Source organism: Diorhabda carinulata, chromosome 2, assembly GCF_026250575.1.
Source record: "Diorhabda carinulata isolate Delta chromosome 2, icDioCari1.1, whole genome shotgun sequence".
Classification (NCBI taxonomy): Eukaryota; Metazoa; Arthropoda; class Insecta; order Coleoptera; family Chrysomelidae; genus Diorhabda; species Diorhabda carinulata.
The window spans coordinates 3,766,861-3,789,087 of NC_079461.1; the positions used below are offsets into that span (position 1 = coordinate 3,766,861).

Below are 22,227 nucleotides of genomic sequence, written 5' to 3' on the forward strand. Positions count from 1 at the left end.
CTAAAATTAGGCTTACCGCAAAAATTCTAGAAAAAAATCAATTTTTTACAAATATACAAATAAAAAAAGCATGCAGATACAATGTTAGACCAAAAGTAAAGAATACAATGAGATAGAAGGCCAACATTATAATTACAAGACACCGTACGAACCATATTTTAAATAATTTGAAAATATGAAAATAGAAAATAGAACAATTTTTTTAAAACATGGTTCGTTCAGGCCCAAACAAAATTTACAAATACCCAACAAAAACAACACTCACAGATCGCATGGCAAAATGTCGATTTTTTTGGAGGATTTTCAAAAAATAAAAAAAAATTAAAAACGTAAAAAGTGGGAGAACAAATAACACCGAGACCTTCAGTCTCCATTTTGAAACCAAAGTGCCTTCCAAGGCGTTAAATTGTCACAAAAACGGAATAAAATATTTTTAAATCACAATTTAGCATTGTCATTATATACAACACCTCCCCAAAAGAAACATACAGTTCTATATAAGGTAATAGATACAATATGCATCAATTGTAGAGACGAGTCGTTTTTTATTTAGTTTACTAAAAATTTATTTTGAAATAGTTTGAGGTTAGGTTTTATTAAACAATGGAAACAGTTTGGTTTCGATTCCATTCTCCCCCTTCTTACCTTTTTTTAGTGACGTCGACAACGCTAGGCCCAAAAACCTAAGCTAAATAATCAAAAAAATAATTGTAGTGTTTAACAGTATAAACACTGAATTTTTCAAAACAAAAACCAGCATTTAGCAGGATAAATGCATCGTAATGTAAAATTTGGTAAAATTCAATAAATTTATTTGAAAATAAGTTAATCGCAAAAATTCCAATATGAATTTCTTTTACATTTGAATAATTTGACATGACTCAAAATGACATAATTGGCAAACTCGCACAATTTCAAATTCTAAAATTAATATTCAAATAAATGGGCCTAGCTCTCTCTTTCTCTCTCAAACTCTGACAGCACCTCCAAAATAGAAACTGGCGAACGAAGCTCTCGAAATCTTGATGAGGGAGGGGAGAAGGTAGTAGGAAAACCAAAAAAACTACAATCTACTTCTAATTAAAATAAAAAGCTAAGTGTTAAGCAAAGGAATAACCATAGAGGACTACCCGTTAGGTAATAAAATATGAAAAAAAAAATGTTATAATAAATCAGAGACTGGAAGTCAGGGTGTTAAATTTTGCCATACGATGTGCGAGCGAAATAAACTTGTCTACTGAAAAGAACCAATAAACGATTCAGTTTAATCAGTTTCGAGCTACTAAACTTCCAGATATGCCTATTGTAAAGAAAACAGACATAAGTGATAGGAAAGTAGACCTTTCAAGGTTATTATTTGATTTACAAAATCAGTAGATGCAGAAAACGCTAAACTGAAAACCTGCATCCTTCAATCCCGTATTAGTTCAGAACAGTAGACAAGTCTTTACAATTGAAACAAAAATCTTACCTTGTGAGTCTCGATGTGCACCTACCGCCTCTTGTGCGGCTAAAAATACTTCATCCTGACTTTGATTACCCATATGCCAACCTCCAAAACCTGTAAGAAACGATTAATGAAAATATATCGAAGAATAATATCATTCATCGAAATTTGGATTTAATACTAAAAATGCTGAAAATGTTTTCCAATAAAAGTTGAAATTTTTGGAACTGTTAGTGATATTCATAACACCCTTAATTTACCCTACTACTACACCAGCACTCACAATTACATCACAAGTTATCATCTCCAGAGACTGAAGATAAACTTGGTAAACGAAACACGCGTCAGACAGTGTAATTGTGAGTGTTGGGTGTAGTAGTAGACTAAGTAGGGTGTTCAGTAGTTTAAAAAACGTGATACAAATATTTTCGTCAATTTTTTAACATTGTACAACTCAGGAGAGCGTTCATCTATTAATTTAAAGATGATGTGTCGAAAATAATACATTCTTATGTTTTATAATCAAGTTTTTTGTTGATTATATATATGTAGATGAGATAATTTATGGTATTGGATTCTTTTTCTAAATTCGTTTGTTATACAGGTTTGTAAATGGTCAACTTCCTGTTTCTACTCTCAATTAAAAAAAAAAGATGTACAGCAATATACATTGTTTCCCGCCTAGGAGCAAAATGGTTTTTACATCTCAATTTCGAGGTTATATGTACTATTAAAATTTGTATTATTACCCTTAAAAGTATTTTAAAATCTTCCCCTATTTCTACAAAAATTATGAGTTTGACCACAAACATAAAGCTTATTAGCCAAAGACGATAACTTTGGTTCGAGGTTTGGATCGAGACGAGTGTCAGACTGTAATTATGAGTTTTGTTATAGTGATATTGTAAACAGTGTGTTCAGTACAAAAATAAAATCAAAATTCAATTATTCTTCAAAGAACTTATGGTCGTTATCTTCATTCGTAGTTATCCTTCAGTGAAGATAACTCAAGTTTATAAAAAGGAATCTCTCTGTTATTTCTATTCGGCAAAAATTTACTAATATTTTGTAATTAGCAAAAAAATTATTATTTTTGAGGTATAAAGAGTGTAAAGATATATTTTGTATTATCATATATTAAATTATTTTTCAAATTTCAAACAATCCTCAGTCTCCACATAAAAATATTAGGGAATATTGACTCTGCTAATATTTGAGCTCTTAGATCACCCAATACAGTATATCAAAATACAAATAGTTTTGTACCTTTAGAAGTGTCAAAATTTAAATATAAAAAAAGCAATTATCAATTTAAATTATCCACATTTAAATTTATAAAGTAAAATTTAACTTGATAAATAATTTGAATTGGAAATTGCTTTTTCTTTCTCCTGAATTAAAATTTCTAAAATCAAAAATGGGAAATATTTCACTAAAAAGGATTATATTTTTGATATTTATGTGGTGGATGATCTATTGAAGCATATATTCACTAAAATTGATCACGACAATTTGAAATTTCAGGAAATTAGATAGAATCCAAAACTCAAAAATAATTTCTACAAAAATCCCATTATATTTATTCAAATAGGTTTAAATATGGTGTTAAACTCTGAGATTGTCTTTCAAGTACAGTATTTATAAAACTATTCCACAAAGCAATCAAGCAAATAGATCAGAAAGGTACTATCATAAATTGACCCAGATTTATGCATATGCAGATGATATTGCAAAAGTAGAGAAAAAGTGATAAAACTTTCCAAAGATATAGAGAAAAATATATTTATGAAAACATCAGCTTGAGATTGTAGGAAAGTGGATGATTTAATAGATGGTTAAACTATACCTCGGAACACAAACAACCAAACCAAACACTGGCATACAAGATTAAGCGACAAAAAAGGTTATTTTGCTAACTACTTGAAGCTTGAATTAAATTTATAGGACTCTAAGACTAATCATGTAATAGATGTTGGGTGATAACACAATTAACAACGATTAAGAATATTATTAAGAGAATAAAGAAACATTTGATGAAACACTAGGCAATTAAAATATCTTCAGAATCATTAAAGCCTAGAGTTTGAGAGTTTATCTCATTCAAAGAATTGAGCACAATGTGATGCTTCAGAGAATCATGAATTATATAATAATAAAGGGTGTCTCAAAAATATCACCCAAATTAGATTTGCCGCCATTTATGCAGTATTATGCTGTAATCTTTGAAAAATAACAAATAGACAGATGAGTGTTTAGATTTAATAAAAATGGTGCGTTTCACGATAGAATGTGTCTTCATTATTGAGGAATATTTCAAAAATAGTGAAAACTTGGAGGGGGCAGTTTGAAAATTTCATACAAAATATAGTGTCAAAAGCAGACTTTAAATTTCAATATAGAAACAGTGTCTGCGACAATCTAGAAAGCTCAATTCGACGTTTTAGACAAAAATTGCAAACTTCAAGAATCTCTCTACAGTGTATACTCGATAAAGATGTAAGTCTTCATGCTTACAAAATTCAATCAGCACAACAACTGAAGCCTAATGACAATGTAAAGCAAAAACAGTTTGTTGAATGGATTATCACCACTTACACAGAGCTGTAATGCAAATTGGTAAATGAGGCTAAATATACATAATCAAAACATAGAAATTAATGTAATGTAATCTAAAAATGTTCAGAAATGTACATTGGTTCACTTATTTTCAGGAAATAATAACCAAAAAACTTGGTAGTTTTTGAAAAAACAGGACTTCTAGCCAAATGATTCAGATGTATACTTTCATGAGAAAAATTTGAAAGCCCTTTATACAAGAAACCACCAAAAAAACTGATTAACTGATTTAGCATAAAAATGGAACGTTGTAACTATAGCTACTTTATCACTTCAACAATTGAAAGCACTGACTAATTAATAAGCAAAGATGCAAATCTACAGATATATTTGTATTGTTTTTTTAAAAACTCTCCAATTGATAATTGTTTTAATTCACCCTATATATTTTGACCACACTTGAGAAGTGAAAGAAATAATTAATCACAGATTAAAAAATCATTACAATTAATACAATAAAAATACAAAAATGTTATGAAACTTTCTAGGAATCAGTAAAACTTGACAATTTAAAATTATTTAGAAAATAATATTCAATTTCGAACTCAACGGAAATTGAGGTAATTGTATACAGCTGAAAAATTTCAAATAAAAATCGTTGAATTGTTATTTCCTATAATAGGATGAAAATATTGAGTAGATTTTAGAGAAAGTTTAAAACTTTATGAAATATTATAAAAAGCGAAGATTTACTTGAAAAAGTGGAAATAAACTTGGAATAACCAAACCCAGAGATACTTTCGGTAATATGTAGTATAAATCAAAAATTAGATTTCAAATGGGCAATTAAAAATTATCAATCAGCTAAAGGACACACTATTTCTGTAACAATTCAAAAAAGTTATTGCTACAAGTACAAAAATACCTGAAAATTTTCCAAGTTTTCATGTATCCGAAAAATAAGTAGATTTCAGTACACAAAAATTAGAAACATTATCATTTAGTAGCACTAAGTTTAATTATCACAGAATTTTTTTTGCAGCCGAACAAAGTAAATTCAGTGCAAAAATCAGTGAAACTTCTAATCACAACGATTTGAATTCGATAAACAAAAATTATCCAACTCCTTTTCATTTCTTAAAGAAGCCTCCCAAGTTATTTGCTTCTTAAAGCACAAAAAAGTAAATGGAGGAAACCAAAATGAGTAAAATACAAAAAGTATTGTATTTTACGAATGTGGGCTCCTCTGATTTTTTTGTGATAAAGCTTTTCACTTGGAAAAGCAAAATGTAGAAATAAAGAAGTCGAAAATTAATTTCTCTTCATCAATTCAACCATTGCCATAAAGTTGGACCTTAGCCTCATAAACAGTCACAACAAAATCAAATTCATAGGGATTCGATGAAAATGATGATTAAATGATTTATTTAAAGTATCTCTGGATTTATTTGAAATATTGAGTATTAGACACTTCTGAAACTAGAAGTAAATGAAAATAATTGAATGATGGTTGATAAAAAAATCTACTTTTACATTTTTTTCAAATTTAAAGTTCTGTAATTTTCAAATGAAATTTAAATTTAAAAAAAAGTATAACTAGATTTTTTTTCATCAACCATCATTCAATTCTTTTCATCTACTTGAAAATTTCAATTTCACTTAAATATTACAGAAATTGATATTTAAAAAAAATTTAATTGGAAAAATTGTCATTGTAATAGAAAATTATATATATATATATATATATATATATATATATATATATATATATATATATATATATATATATATATATATAAGTTTGATAAAAATTGTTGAGTTGGTCAGTTAGGTATGACCTTTACTGATAAATGTAATTAGATGTAATCTGTACAAAAAAGTTCATTGACCTAATAAAAAGATAAAAGCGTGAATCAACAAAAATTTAGTGGATCAAAGTTTCAGTATGGGCCAAATATCAATTGGAGACTTCAAATACACTATTTGAGCAAATAATTGACGGGGAAAATAACGTAATTTCTTATTTTAGTGTTTATATTAAAAATAATGTGAAGTACAACAAACCTTGACTTGATCCTTCTCCCGCTCCATGACTAGGTCCTGCTTGATCGTCAACTTGTTCCATGTTACTTAAATCGTCATCATCTAGCGTTAAATCCTCGATACTGTCCTCGTTCATTTCATCTACATATTCAGACTTTGGTTCCAACATCAGTTCTGTATGCGTTTCGATCTTTTCTTTTATAATAGGAACTTGAGGGATTGTATCTTCTATCTGTTTATGCCTCGTGAGTATCTCGGATTTTGTTTCTACTTGGTCAGGCACGTCGGCGTTCATTTTCGTAATTGCAGGTAACATAGGAATGCTTTGGGCGGGTAAACTGTGAGATTCGGAAGAATTAGAGGCATCGTGATTATCTAATTCTTCACTCTTTCGCCTCAACCTTTTCTTTTTTCGAGGACCTGGCGACATACTTCCTTCTCTGGAATCCTCCCGAGCTCTTTGCTCTATTGTAAGACCCTGTACCTTAGGTAGGGTAGAGGCCGGTTGCGGACTCTTCGGTGGAGGTGCGGCTGGCGTGGGTTTCCTATCACTTGTCTCACCTTTCCTATTGTCAGATAATCCTTTAATTTGCAATGATTCCGCCGCTTTTAATAACGCTCCTAATTGATCTTGAGATATGTTCACTTCCCCCCTATACATATAGTCCATCATCGCTTTCAGTTCTTGGAATTTCACATCTTTCAGGATGAGAATTGGGTGTTTGTCGAAATGCTTTGACAGTAACGCCTGCAATAGGACCATAGTACCACGTCAATAATAGCAGACTAAGGAGCGAACGGAAAAGATGGAAATACCAGATTCAGGAATGAAAATACATACTGGACACCAAAAAATGAGGTAAAAGAAGAAACGAACAAGGAAATAAAAGGCTGAGAAAGAGGAGTTCATTATTTAAACCAGACTCCATTGGAGCCGATACGTTTAAAAACTTGTTAAAATTATTGATTTTATTTTTTAAAAAAGAAAGCTTTTCAATACATTGTAAAAAACTCAATATTCAATTAATTCAAGATATTTTTTAATTTGTATCCACGTACTGTATCGTGAATATTTAATTCCTAATGAATAATGTTCAATTAAAGTAAGCCAAAAACAAAAAATTCAAATAAAAACACAATTTCAAAATAATTTTGGAAAAATTTCGACTTATCCTTGAACAGTATCAAGGAAATGTAGGTATAACTAATAGAAGTTCATCAAATACATTAGTGATAATTGACTGGAATTATCTAGATAAAAAAATAAACAAAAATTTTGAACATTTTCCACGAACAGTATCATGGAAATTTAAACATTTTCCACGAACAGTATCATGGAAATTTAAACATTTTCCACGAACAGTATCATGGAAATTCAAACATCTTCCACGAACAGTATCATGGAAATTTAAACATTTTCCACGAACAGTATCATGGAAATTTCTAAATTTTTAACGATTCCATAAGAAAAAGAAGTTAACAGTATAACACTCAAATCCTACCAACTTTTTTCATAAAATAAATATTCAAAAATCAAACTCACTTCAAAATATGGACTACATGCCGATAGAACTACTTTGTGAGCGTTGAGGCATTTTCCTTCTGCTGCCAAAGTACAGTCAACTAAAGTGCCGTTTTCCAATAATGTGTCAAATACGGCTACCAACGTCGATTGATGGTTGTTCCATCGTAAACAAAATTGCTGGTCGTCATCCATTTTTCTGTAAAAAATACCGCAGATGTTCACCACACCCAAACACAAGAGTCCAAGAAAATTTAAAAAAAAAACGCGATTCAAAAATAAATATTTGAATAACCGAACTAATTCTTCAAAAATATTTAAAGTAAATTGAAATAATATCTAACTCATTCCAGATCGAAGATGAAGAAGTACTGTTTTTAAAAATGGAGAATAATCTAATGACGACGACACCGTTCACTTATCCGAAGTTCCTTTCCATTGGCTGCTTAATCAAAAGCACGCAAGCGTTCTAAGCTTGAAAGGCTCCACGTCAGCATAGAGAGGGGAAAGGAAAGCGAAGCCTTGGTTTCACACGGCAAAATGGCTGCTTTTCCGAGTCAGCATTGAAAAATGGCGAGGCTTCTAGCATAAATATATGATAAAGTACACGAAATTAACTAATTGCACGAAAAACTGATAGCTCAAACGATCATATTTAATATTTACATTGTTTTGTTTACGTTAAAGCTTTTTATAAACAAAAATGCTTGAGGAGAAAGCTCGGGTGGTACCAACGGTATGATACCGGCAAAAAAACCTAGATTTTGCGAATTTGTGTTAAAAATAAAATTAGAAAGACGTTTATAAATGTAAAGAAGTCATATTTACCTATTTTGGCACACTAAAACTAAATATCACAAATTATTTCACTTGTATTATAGCTTATAAAGAGACGACGAAAATCATGTGCTTAGTCTTCTTAGGGCGGTACGGAACTAAAAGCGATCACTTGGATGGCAGTGAATTTGTAGCCGAAAAAGAACCAGGACCATAGCTGACGATATGAAAATGACGTCACCTAGCGAATCAGTAGTGTTCTGCGCAACAACGCAGGCATTCCATCCAATCAACGCCCGAGCTTTCGCTGCGAGGTGGCACACCGGACAAGCTTCATAGATTCATTTCGTTATATATGCCCCGTCGCCTTTAGCCGGCAATGGAGAATTGGATGGAAGAGAGAGAGGACGGTGAAAACTTGAAAGAGAGAGCGTAGAGATGAGAAGAGAGAAACGAATTTGATCCACAACAAAATAGTGAGCCTGTCTCTTCTAATCGTACAGTCCGTTTTCCACTGTGGTCTTGATTTTATTCCTTTACCCGTGAATTTAATCGTGTTTGTTTTGCATGTTCACTAGTGTCTACTAGAAATCCGGCTAAACAGGTAAGACCCCTGTTAATGCCTACTTTCGGTGGCTTTCCATTATCGAATTCGCTAATAAGTTTATAAAACGAACGCCATTTTCTGATGTGAAAATAAGAACAAAACAGAACAGACATTGAATTGAAGAGAGAGGTTATATTTCGTTTCTTATTCTAAATCATTCTGGCGCATGTTTGCCTCTTAATCACGCTGTCATGTCGAAATAATTTTTATTGGAATTTCATTGAGTTTTGCGTTCAAACTCATATTGAATCGTCTGTTCCTGTCTTTTTTATTTATCTATGGGTTTTTCGTTTTATATTACGGTCGAAGGTTCCGACTATACAAGGGACATACAAAATTTATAGCCTTTGTCTTAGTATCTGATTTTTAATTTAATACTACAAATATAATTTTCAGATAAATGCGTATTAATGTATACAAATATTAATAAAGATACAGTTCATCATATTTTAAAGCTTTATCAAGCATTGCGTTGTAATTTATGTTATCATTAACTAGTGATGTAATCAGTGCTACTTATTATTCAACTGTCTACTATTAAGGTTTACAATTAAACTGGTCTTGATTTGAATATTATTATTTGTTCATTCATTATTAGAATAATTGCACCGTGCATTAATAAAAGTTGTTCATAAATATAAATATTACCAATTGAAGGTTTTGAGGTTATGTTTTATTTATCACGTAAAACGAAATGTATATATTATTTTTAAGTTCGTTTTGATTATAGTGTGTATACATAATTACTTAAATATCATATATGATATTTGAAATTAAGTTTATTAAAAATTGTGTTTTCTATTAAACACGATAAATAATTGAACCTATCTAAGTACTTTTGAACTTATACTGGTATCTTCTTCTTTTTCAAACTAACATTGGAGTATTATAGAATTAATTATAAAAAACTATTGATTTCAATTTTTTGATGCTAACTTTTTCTATAGAATGATAGTTCTAACAACTGATGTTGATTCTCAATTTATTCAAGTTGAACTTTGTTAATCGTGAAAATCATCATTTTTGGTCACCATAGTGGAAGGGGATCGCTATCATCTAGGGCGTTCCAGTTGATTTATTTTTGTTCTTGCGTTTTTTGTGCCAGATGTATTGGTTCAAAACATAACCCAATTTAACTTTACACTCAAATGTAGTTTGGAGTTTTAGTAATGTTATAGGTAAATAATAAAAAAGATTAAAACATATTTTCGATTACATGTCAAGTTAGCCTGTCAAAAGTCCAAGAACTTCACCTAATTTTACTAGAAAAAGTAAAAGATTTCTGTATTCGAATATTTCACACTATTATTTCAAAATACTAACATCGTATGTCTATGTATTATTTCAATGTGTGATGTTTTTTAAAAGTTATAACCTTGATTTGCGCGAATCTCATCGCATATAATTTAAATCGAGTATGTTTTGAATTTCTGTTGGATAAATAGAGTGAACGAATACAACTCAATGCTACCCAGTCAGTTAAACGATATTACGAGGTACATTCAATAAATACAAACAATTGTTAACAGATTTAATCGCTAAAAAATCAGTCAGTTAGATGGAAAATCGATTGAAGAGTCTCTCTCACTCTCTCTCTCTCGCAATTTTACACATTTAGTACTACCAACAGCGATGTATTAATATCTTTTCTCACCTAATTTCCATATTTATTGACATGGAACGTTGTAATTTATATTAATTAGAATGATTAAAAGGAGATTCATCACATCTTGATTACGGAGAATAAAAATCAAAGCTACCATTGGTAAATTCTCATTATATTATTCTATTCACTCAATATTTTTTTTAAATAATACCTACCAAATAATAAATTTTAATTGTTATCTCTCTGAACCACCCGGTACGGTTACATTTTTCCAACCGTCTTGTAAGATATTCACCCAAGCACACCCAACTCCTTTATTCTGTCTCTATTGATTCTCATTTCACCTTTTTTGTTATGTTCTCTTTCCCTTCGGGTAGGCCTCGTTCAAAATACGAGTTCGTAGCTGCCGTTGCTAAGTTACCAGAACGAGCCGCGGTTGCCACTTGTACGAAATTACATGGTCAACAAAGAATTTTATAACGTAAGACAATCAACGGATATAGGTCAATAATTTCTATTATGCATACAAAGCGGATTCTTTAAAATTTCATTATCGTAATAAAATTTTTAAACATATTTGAGGTTATAAGCAAGTAGTTTTAAACAATGCTGAAGCTGTACTGATTCAATTTTTTATAAAGGAATCACGTTAGAGCTTTCAAATAATTTGAATGCTTCAAAAAAACACTTTAGATTCTAGATTTAATTGTAAAAAAAATAAATTCTAATTATTTAATTCAACGGCTATATCTGGCAACATGTAGCCGCGAGGTTCTCGGAAAAATCAATATGGAAACGTTAATACCTCTGAGCCATGTTCTGACTGTCCCTCTATCTCTATCTCCTTCTCTTTTATTCGCCGTTTCTTTCTTTCTACAGCTCTAAAAATAGTACTGTGACGAGGGCTGCGGGTCTTGGTATCCGTTAGAACCGTAGTTAGGGACACAACGTTACTTACACAATGGATGGAAATATTTTCTCTTTTCAAATGATAAATACGTTACTTTGAGAATATGGAAGACAAAATTATACAGGAGGTATTGAAAATTCGAATAAAAAAATACCGAAGTCATATTATTTAATAAGATAAATTTGTAACATACAAAGGCATATGTTGTTTATTGAAAATATATATAATTACACACATAAATTCGATGATTTGTACCTAGGTTTTTGAAAAATAAATTTTAAAATAAGTTAGAACAGTATTGAATGAAAAATATTACGAAAAAAGCGTGTGGCGCCTTGTTACAAATTGCTACATCGAGGGCACGACGTTTTTTTACATTCATACTAGTATTTTTCACTGATTATTGTTTTAAGTTTATTAAAATCCACTTTATTGGATTTTAATCAATCAAACAGTTGTGAAATTTGTTTCGATATAAAGAGAAAAAATTGTAATGGTAATTAATAAAAAAAATTTGTCGAAGAAAGGATTTGAACCCACTACCGGCGAATCCGGAGGTTGACGCCTTAGCCCGCTCGGCTAACGAACGCAATTAAGGTGGTGGGATATACTAACAGTACATAACCCCCATACAAATTAAGCTAATATAAGGTTGTTGAAAATCTTATTGTTTGAGTTTTTACAATCTTATAGTTGAGTGGTGGTTTCAAAAATCTAAGATTCATCAATGGAAGACATCTATTCCACAACGACTGTGGACTTTTTCCCTAAATTATCCAATTATTGAATTCAAACGATTGTTCAAATAAATTTGGAGCCCTGAAAATACGATTTCAAGTTTTTCCATCTAGTAACATGACGTCCATGTTGTGTATTATCAACAGTTTAGTTTAGTTGCAAAGTGCATTGTGCCATACAGTATGGAAACATGTAAAAATGTCATAGTAGAACGCTTGGAGCTACGATTTACAGAGTTAATAAAAAAGTAAAATGTGTTTTCAATTGGAAAATAATTTGAAAGAAAGACTTTGAAGGAAAGTACACGGACACGCAATCAAAAAGCCTACGTACGTTATGTCCGGCAAAACCACTCATAATAATAGATTATAGGTGTTTCAAATTTGGATGTTTCCTTCTCGGAAATAATGGATGAAAAACAATGTAAACTTAAACTCCAGTACTCCAAAATGCATAAAAAGCTTTAGATTATTAAATATGAACTTCCTTGTAATAATTGTTTACATGGGACAGACATCTCAGTATTTAGAAAATAGATTAAAAGTCATAAACATGAAATTTCATTATCAAACTATAGCCGAAACATGTTCTATATTAAGAACATTAACAATTTTTTTCCATAAGTGATTTCTACGCTGTATATTCCTCACTTATCTTGGTAAAATGTATCTAACCTCAGTTTTCTATCTCACAAAATATTTATATTGAATATTCTGCTTCAACTTTTATCTTATCTAGTTATATAAATAATGTATGATCGCGTTCCAATTTTAGAAAATTTTTTCTAAGGAAATTATTAATTTTGCAGAACCATGAACAGAATTTTTGTTTTTCGGTTTAAATCGTTGAAAAAAGTAGGGAATAAAGGTAATGGTTTTCTGTTTGTAGATTGGTGTGCTTGTTTTTAGGTGTTTCCACAACGAATTATTCTATTTTACTTTTGAACAACTATCCTTAACCAAATTTTGAGGCTCAATAGTCCATCATAGCAAATCAAGAAGTATCAAATAATTTTTTAGACTAAATCGAGTGGCGCATTTGCTGTGGTAGTATCGGTGAAACAAAATCAGGTCAACGATCTTTCTTGCATGCTCTAAGCTGTCCAAGTTTTTGGTCAACGCTGAATCGCTCTCTTCTGTATTGAATCAAACATCCGCATGCTTCGAAGCTGAGTTCCAAATGTTTAAAGAGAAGTTTTTGTGAAGCTGACTTGGCTAAAACGGTCACCTAAAAGGCGAATTTGCGGTGATCCTGAGCTGCAGTACCAGCTTTCTTTGTAAAAACAGCAGCCTAAGTGTTTGCTACATTTAACTCGATCAGATTGCTTCCACTCCATTCCAGAACGTTTTCAAGATCGGTTTTGATGATGGTGATCTGTTGATGTCTAAGGATTTGGGTAGTAACAGAGTTTGTTGGGGCGGTTTTGTCGAGTAGATCGTTAATGTACAGGAGAAAGAGAGTAGGTGACAAAATGCATTCCTGGGTAGCACCAGCGTTAACCTCAAACAATCGATAGCATCCTGGATGGATCAGTCGACAAACCGTTTGATCTTAACTTATTTAGAAGGTTGGTATGCCAAACCTTGTCAAAAACCTTCAACATGTCAAGTACGATTGCATTGGATTCCCAATATTTCTCTATCAAACGTCAGTTTAAACTATTGATATCGATTTTATCACGTTTTATGAATGATATTTACCGACAAATTACGATTTAAACGTTACCGGTGGTCTAGGGGTAGTTTGAACTTCAGTTTAACAAGAAACGGATGATCCGAATGTAACTTTTTCAATTTGTTCAAATTTTGTTAATATTGTAAGGTTAATGTCATTAAAAAAATGTTATCCTAGTTTCACTTATTTCCAATATCGTTCAATAGCTATATGAAAAATTTTTTTCACAAATTTTTAGTATTGAAAATATTACATAAATGCCCGTCACTGTTATTTTCCCCACATGGGGAAAATGACTCATGTTCAGCTGTCTATACTACCCGATGGTTTTCAAAAATAGGTTTTCGTTAACGTGTAGGGCTGCTGATATATCTGGGCGACCCTGAACGGCCTGGGGTAGTTGCCGGGCGAGCTAAGGTACTATTTATTGATCCGTCCCAGTGGGGGAACGAAAGCTAGTAACGGAAGTTGTTTGGGGCGTTTCGGTACAGAACTTTCAAAATTTTCTACTATTCATTATAAGGGTAGTTTGTTATAGGGGCATATTTTTTTCTGGACAAAAGATTTTCTGAATACAATCTCGCATCGTACGTTTTATCCCACTATTAAATAATCGAATATCAGTTTTTTATCACTTTTTTTAGTAAATAATTGATTAATATATACCGGATGCTTCTGAAATTTAATAATATAACAGAATCTGGATATTTCATAAAATTTTCTTGAATGCACCTGACCTTTTTGGGATTTTATTGGTCTTTTATAACTATAAGCTATATAGAACAATAGAAAAAGGTTTGGACTGGTCAAAAGACATGCGTATTAGACAATACATAGCCGTATAAGATCTAGAAGTACCTATTTGTTAATAAAAGTTGGAAATTTTGTTTTTTATTTTAATTCCAAAAATCTCTTCCCGACTAATGTTTCCTTTTATGTTTTGGCTTCATAATAAATCTAAAATAGTCATTGAATAATGAATAATTGGGCTTTAAACCAACTTGTATCAATAAGTACGAATATCACCAACTTTAGAAAAATTGATGAGGTCCAGATTAATACCAAAACTTTTGGTTTCAAAGCAATTCATGTAACTTGATCAATAATTAGAAGGTTCAGAATACTGAGTTCAATTTAGCTACTTTTGAGATACAGAAATTAAAACTTTTTAACAAAATTACTTGTTAATAATTTTTAGACAGAGAAATTGTGAGTTATTTAAAACATTTACAGAGATTTTATTGGCCAAATGCCTAAAATAGTGGACTTGGTTCAAATGTATTCTCAAGAATTTTAGGAAGGTAATGAACCAACTTCAAGAGTTGTAAATACACTTTAGTTCTACCTCTGTTTAGAAATCAAATTAGAAATATTAAAACAGCACTTTGTAACGTACCATTAAACCTCAATCATTTTGAAAAATTGAACAGTGGAAATTAGTTTCCAAAAAACCCCAGTAAAAATGAAACAAAAACCAATACACAACAACCCTCACTATCGGAAAACCAGGAAAAATTCGTTGTATTCTCGGCACGTTTTTTTTATCATTAGACTAAGTTTTAAATAAGCAAATGTCCTCACAATTCAATCAGCTTCCAGCGAATTCACCTTATATATGTAGATGTATAGGTAGATTTCTTATTTCTTAGACCTTTCTTTGAACACCTTTGACAGGTGAAAATTGACGTTTGGACAAGAAATACAAAATTAAAATCTATTTATACATCTACATATTTAAGTTGCGATCTTCCTAATAATGCCCAACAAACGAACGGTCGACCAAAACGCTATAATTGCGCATTTTTCATGTAAAATTGCGCTAAAAGCAAATAAAGCTAATAAGGATCCATACGAGAAAATGGATATTTACCCCACGGCCGTCATTTTGACGTTGATCAGCTGCCTAATTGAGAGAGTTCATAGTAGCATTTGTTCCATTAATTTTGACAGGTTTAAACGTCAAATATCAAACATTTGACGTTTAATGTGACAGTACTTAAAGTTGTTCATAATTCTTATCAAAATTGTAATTTAATCGGATTCTAGATCGTTTTTATTTTTTATAGAAAAGAAAATGGACGACAACGATCAACATTATTGCCTTCGTTGGAATAATTATCAGAGTAATATGACATCTGTGTTTCATCAGTTACTACAAAACGAAGACTTCGTTGACGTGACATTAGCATGCAACGACCGTTCTCTCAAAGCACACAAGGTAAGTTTTTAAAAAGAGAAGAAGATCCATTATTTTCAATCTTGATTTGACTATTGCTTTTATATCATCAAGCGCAGTGATCGCATTCTGAAGCCAAACCGGCGTGTATGTGTAAAAATTGAGTTGTTGGCGTCAAAAAATTCTCCAACACATCGTATATTTGAATAAAATCCATCGTATGACGTTAGGTCGGTACGCACTTACGTGGAAATAGCTTCAAGAGGTTTAGAAGTTTATAATCTGGATATACATCATCTTATAGGCAGATAATCCGGTTTGCACTAAACTTCAATGCAATTCTTTTTGTAAATACTTCTATACTAAAAGCTATCCGTACAACTTTTGAAACCATAGACAAAAAATCAGGTAGAACAAAAAGGCAAACGTCGAATGTTACACCACAGGTCAAAAGTGTTTGCCCATCCAATACTTTGCTTCTTTATTTCGGTACAATTTCGGCAAATAATCTTCGTCTATTTGATTCCATTCGTTTTTCAGGACACTGTTTTCTGGCTTCCCTGTCCAACTTGTCCAACAACACAATAGGTTTGAGATCGGGGGACCGTGATGGCCGAATCATCACTTTCAGTATATTTTCTGTTCCATTTCTTTTAAATATTCTTTGCACAGCTTCGAGGAATGCACGGGATCATTTTCTGCCGATCAGGCGCTGACCAGGTCTCCCCAAATCGTCACCTAGTCCCCGTCGTTACAACCGGGATTACATTTGTATCTAATATCCGTTCTCCCATTGATATGCACACTATTCTCTTGGACAAACCAAGTGCCTCAAACTTGCCTCTATAAAACTCTATCCCACTCTTCATGCGTCCAATTTTTTATGTTCTTTAGCCCGCTGCAACCACTTAATTTTAATTTGACGTCTTAAAACAGTTTCCTTTACTGTAACTTTCCAAAAAGGCCAGGGATGGACAAAAACTTTTGACCTCTAGTGTATATTAAAGAAAAGAATTGCTACCGGGATAATTGCAGCCCTCAAGTCATTTGGGATGTTTATAATATAATGGTGCACCGTTTGAGAGCCTAATTGCAGTTAAAGTCCAATCTGGCAGCTTTAGAATAGCGAGGTGTCACCACAAATTAACTAAAACTTACTTTGATTATCGCGTTATAGATAGAGAACGTTTTGGAATCGATACTAAGATTTTAATAAAGTTTTCCAATGGAGTGGTGGGTCGACAACAACTAATTCCTTTAAAAACTTGAACATAGATAAATACTGAGACGCAATGAAAAATATTGCATTCGAAAACTTTCTGCAAAAATGCCGGTTTGACTTCACAGCGACGAAATAATATATACAACCTCTGAAATGAAATAAAAGAGAGAAAAAAAAGGTCCTCCGGTTTTCTTTTTCAGGTAGTTTTATCAGCGTGTTCGGCATATTTCCAAAAACTACTTTTAGAAAATCCCTGCAAGCACCCTACTATAATAATGCCTCAAGATGTCGGTTACGAAGACCTCAAATTTATCATCGAGTTTGTTTATAAAGGGGAAATCGACGTTTCTCAACCGGAACTCCAGGTAGGTGCTTGTTACTTACTCACTACACTGCGAGGTACTTACCAGTGCCGTAGTACCACTAATAAATATTTTTTTGTTGATAAATCGTCAAACAAAACATATATAAACATTCAGAAAATAAGAAATAAATCATTTTAGCGTAATCTATTTGTTTCTGGTATGGATTATTTTCAATATACCAAAATCATCTTCTTGATTGCTTCGCTTCTCTCATTTCCAAGATTAAACTCTTAGTCTCTCTCAAGAAGTTGTTTTAATCGACTATATATAAGTCCAAAAATAGTCACTGTTGCTTTTTTCCCCTTTTCCGTGAAGTTTATGAACGAAATTCCGTGTGTTTGAAAATATAGAAACCACGACTTTTCCAGATGAGGTAATTGAAATTTCGCCAAAATCAGACCATCCAGATTAATACCTTTGTTATTTAAGTATGTAGCTATCGTATATCGATGAAAAAAAAATTATTTTCATTTGGTTTGAATACAAATCTCGCTTTCAATTTTCCATTCTTTGTTTTTTTATTCCATAGTGAGAACAGTAACTTTTTCATACTCAAATGTGCATGGAAACTCAAGGAAACATTTTTATATAATATTTTCTTGATGTTGGCAATCTTCGGGACTTTTTTCTGGAATAAACAACTCTTTGGGACGCCCAATTAGTGACCGTGAGTTAGCTTCATGTACCACTGATGGTGGAACTGACTTTGTCAGCTGGATGACATTTTGTATCTTGTAATCGTCACATTAAAGACTTATTGATCGATTTTGTGGAGTCCACTCTATTTTTGGTCATAAGATATGGAAAAATTCATATTTTTTTAGACTAGATTCGGATTTCCTATTTTTTTTTTGTAAATCTGTGAATTGAAAAGTTTTAATTGGTGTTTAAAAATTTGTTTCTTGTTAATAAAAGTAGTGGTATCATTGATAGTAATAATTTTCAAACTTAGGCCTCATTTTTGTCAAAAAAAATGGGCAAAAATGTTAATGTTTTGACTATTAGTTAGAGAAAATTACTAAAAATTGGTCTTTTTCAACATTTGATGAAAAACTAATTTTTTCAATGTGAAATTTACGCAACGTTACAAATAAATTTCTAATACTTTCTAAAAATTGCTCATATTAGTATATTTAATTATTTTTTTCAAATTGTCCGGTTTTTTCATGTAGTTTCCGTTAAAATTGGACATTTTTCGGAAAAAATTCCGAATTACAGTTTTCGGGGACTTTTTAATTTTCCATTTTTTCTTTTTAATCGATTAATTTTTACATTATATGATGAAAAATAGGGTGGACTCAACTTCCAAACATTCACCGATCTTTTAACTCACATAGAATACCATTTAATAATCTAAAACTGTTGCTTTAACCTAAAATAGATTCTTATAGCACGCCAGTGGTGACCTTCTCAATAAGACAGGTAAAAACCATTACGAAAACGACGAATGAAGAAGTTTCATGTTTTCTTTGCACTCCTTCGATGTTGAGTATTCCATTTCATCGCTCGATTTCCATTCGGGGTATACGAGAAGTAGTTTTTAGCGTTGGTCGTTTGGATACATTTGTTGCGTTTATTTTTTATATAGAAAAATACTTGTTCTAATAGAAAGAATCGTATTTAACGGAATATTTCAAACTTTCAACTCTTAATTTTTTCTAAATACTCACTTAATCCTTTTGTCTATTTACCTTTCCGGGTATAACGGCGGATTTTCATCAAACCGACTCACTTGTAACAAGTTTTGTTTTAAAAAAAATTGGAGACTCGATTTCAGGCAAACGGACTAAAACTGATTTTGTTTTAATATGTTTTCTGTTTTCCACTAAACGAAAAGTTTTCATCGTGTCTTTTCTAGACGATGTATTTAAAATTTCGTGCGTTCTATAAACAAATCTTTTGAAAGAGAAAGAAACTAAAATACTGGATGAGATTCAAGTGAAACACATAAAAAATTAAAGTAATACTGAATATTCAAATTGTTTCCTCCACTTTGATGTAGCTTGTTGATAATTGTATCCACAAATTACCGACAAAACATCGAAACTTTTTGATCTTTCCGCCGATCGACTAGACAGTCTCCTGCGACGAATAGTTTCCAAAATATTTCTCATTTTAAACACCGTTGCTGTTTTGATGTGGTTTGGTGGAAATCCGCCTAAAGACGTAGGGTATTTCGATTTCGGGTATCGAGTATTTCCTTTATTATTTTTTTTTTTCGGTCCTTTGTTTGTGGTAGTCTTTCGGGTAGTTTCTTCCTTTTGTTGTCAGTTGCTTTCATTCCTAGAATTCACAATTAGCGTAAAATCAAACTTTTCAAAAACTCCTTTTGCATATTGACCAGTTGCCTTGTTTGGTCAAAAATTTCTTTCAGGATGCTGTTTCTTTATGAACTGAATTAATCTAGATCTAACACTTTTTATTTTCATACACTTTGGTCCTTCCAGAAGGACAAATGTTTGTTGAAGAACGATCAACCACACCAACACTTTCGAGTTGAACCTTTTGAAATACACTACTGAATTTACTTCCTTGCCATTCTAACTAAAAGCCGTTTTGCTCTCTTCAAAAGTAAAGGGTTTTCCAATAAGAGGTGTTATTTCAAATAGCCCGCTATATCGGTAAATGTCACTTTTGAAGCTGTCATTTTTTGACATTTGACAAGTAGAAACTACGCCATTCATGAAAATGGAACGATGCACGCTTCAACAACGCATTGAAATTATTAAAATTCACTATAAAAATAAAGTTTGGCAGAGACGGTTCGTAAAACTAAAACATTTTCGGGTCGACGTGAAGCCCCTTCTCGGACCGCAATATAGAAATTGGTGGAAAAATTTGAGCTGTTGGGACAAGTTAGTGATGTGAAGAATAAAACCCGTGCACGAATATTGGTGCTGTAGCATAAAGTGTTGAAGAAAACCCATGTTTGTCCATTTGTTTGTCGTTCTTTGGAATTAGCCATTCCACAAACGTCATTACACCGTATTTTGCATTAAGACTTGGGTCTTAAGGCCTATAAAGCTCAGTTAACACAAGAACTAAAGCCGGCCGATCATCGAGAACATCGTGTCTTTGCTGATTGGGTCCTTGAAATGCATGAAAATGATCCGGAATTTCATCGAAAAATCATCTTAACTGATGAGGCCCATTTCCACCTTGGTGGTTACGTCAATAAACAAAATTGTCGAATCTGGGGCTCGGAAAACCCAAGAGTTATTGTTGAAAATCCTCTCCATCCTCAACGCGTGACTGTTTGGTGCGGTTTTTGGTCCGGCGGTGTCATTGGACCTTACTTTTTCGAAAATGAGGCTGGAGCAACAGTTACGGTGAATGGATTGCGCTATCGAGAGATGATTAATGATTTTTTATGGCCGGAATTGGATGGTATTGATTTGGACAACGTTTACTTTCAACAAGACGGCGCTACGTGCCACACAAGCAACGAAACCATCTCAATCTTTTACGGAAAAAATTTCCGGACCGTGTTATCTCTCGAAGAGATCTTGTGATTTAACACCTTGCGAAGACTTTTTCCTTTGGGGCCAACAAAGAAAGATAAGGTCTACGCCAACAGTCCAGCATCGATTCAAGACCTCAAAGATGGAATTCGTGAGGCTATCGAGGACATAGAGCAGCCGCTTTGCAATTTGGTTACGGAAAATTTCATGAAAAGGATATGGTCCTGTAAGCGCAGTCGTGGCGACCATTTGGCTGATGTTATGTTCCATTATTAACGGCATACCTTCCTTTTTTTTGCTTCTCTACCTGATCCTGACTTTCTTTCATTCGAAATACCTCTCTTAATACGTCGACAGATATCGTAAATTGTTGGTCTGACTTTTTCAAATGATCTTATGATTTTGTTCGTATTTTGTTCTTACAGAGACGTAATGTTTAAACTTGGAACATTTGACAACTGCCAAATTACGAGAAACACTCTCAGTCAATTATTAGCTAAGCTGTCTAAAAAGTGATGGATTTTTTGTTTCCACACTTTTGTGTACAATACTGCACGTTTTTTTCCTTGACTATATCATTGTTCCATAGAAAATAGTTTTATTGCGTTAGAGGGTTTTGATATGATGATATTACTTCTGGTTAGAGGATCCGTCCGTTTGTTCGATTTCTACGATATCGTCATATAGCCATTTATATTCTTTTGCCCACCTTGGACAGCATCACCTGGATGATATTATCTGAGTTGATGACCTCAAGTGGTTACAAGTGTGTCCTGCATCGTGTTCACAATACGTACACTCAGGTGTTTGTAGTTTCTTCATTCTGTGGAGATACCGTCAGAAGTAGAAATGTCCCGGCAGAAGCTGGGTAATGTAGAAGTTCACATTCCCGATTTTCCTTTCGATCCACACTCTAAGGTCTTTTATTAGTCGTTGCGTCCATTCACCAGATTTTTCTTCTATTCACCGTTGCTGTCACGTCTGTATTGTTCTGAGCTACTTTTGTACATCCTCAGGAGGTCCACCAGTCCGGTAGGAGGTGGCGATTCTCATTACACACTGTCTCTGTAGCATCGTCATCGCTTTTCAATATTTTTTATCCTCAGGGCGTCTGATCAGACCT

The 22,227-nt window shown here is 32.4% G+C and overlaps 2 protein-coding genes across 19 annotated transcripts in view; one reads left to right on the plus strand and one right to left on the minus strand.

The window, feature by feature from the left end:
- The window catches only part of LOC130904067 (longitudinals lacking protein, isoforms A/B/D/L), a 593,400-nt gene extending 584,870 nt beyond the window's left edge, over window positions 1-8,530 (minus strand). For all 17 annotated transcript variants that reach the window (XM_057816604.1, XM_057816616.1, XM_057816620.1 and 14 more), the window contains exons 1-4: window positions 8,397-8,530; window positions 7,590-7,767; window positions 6,068-6,794; window positions 1,472-1,561 (exon numbers count right to left, since the gene is read on the minus strand). In XM_057816604.1, the coding sequence (XP_057672587.1) occupies window positions 1,472-1,561; window positions 6,068-6,794; window positions 7,590-7,763 (991 nt within the window). In that variant the 5' untranslated portion in view covers window positions 7,764-7,767; window positions 8,397-8,530. The remainder of the gene's footprint in view (window positions 1-1,471; window positions 1,562-6,067; window positions 6,795-7,589; window positions 7,768-8,396) is intronic.
- A 221-nt stretch (window positions 8,531-8,751) lies between these two features.
- The window catches only part of LOC130903802 (protein bric-a-brac 2), a 50,472-nt gene continuing 36,996 nt past the window's right edge, over window positions 8,752-22,227 (plus strand). The window contains exons 1-3 of one of the 2 annotated variants that reach the window (XM_057816138.1): window positions 8,752-8,949; window positions 15,947-16,098; window positions 17,479-17,643. In XM_057816138.1, the coding sequence (XP_057672121.1) occupies window positions 15,955-16,098; window positions 17,479-17,643 (309 nt within the window). In that variant the 5' untranslated portion in view covers window positions 8,752-8,949; window positions 15,947-15,954. The remainder of the gene's footprint in view (window positions 8,950-15,946; window positions 16,099-17,478; window positions 17,644-22,227) is intronic. The other variant, XM_057816139.1, reaches the window with a different exon arrangement.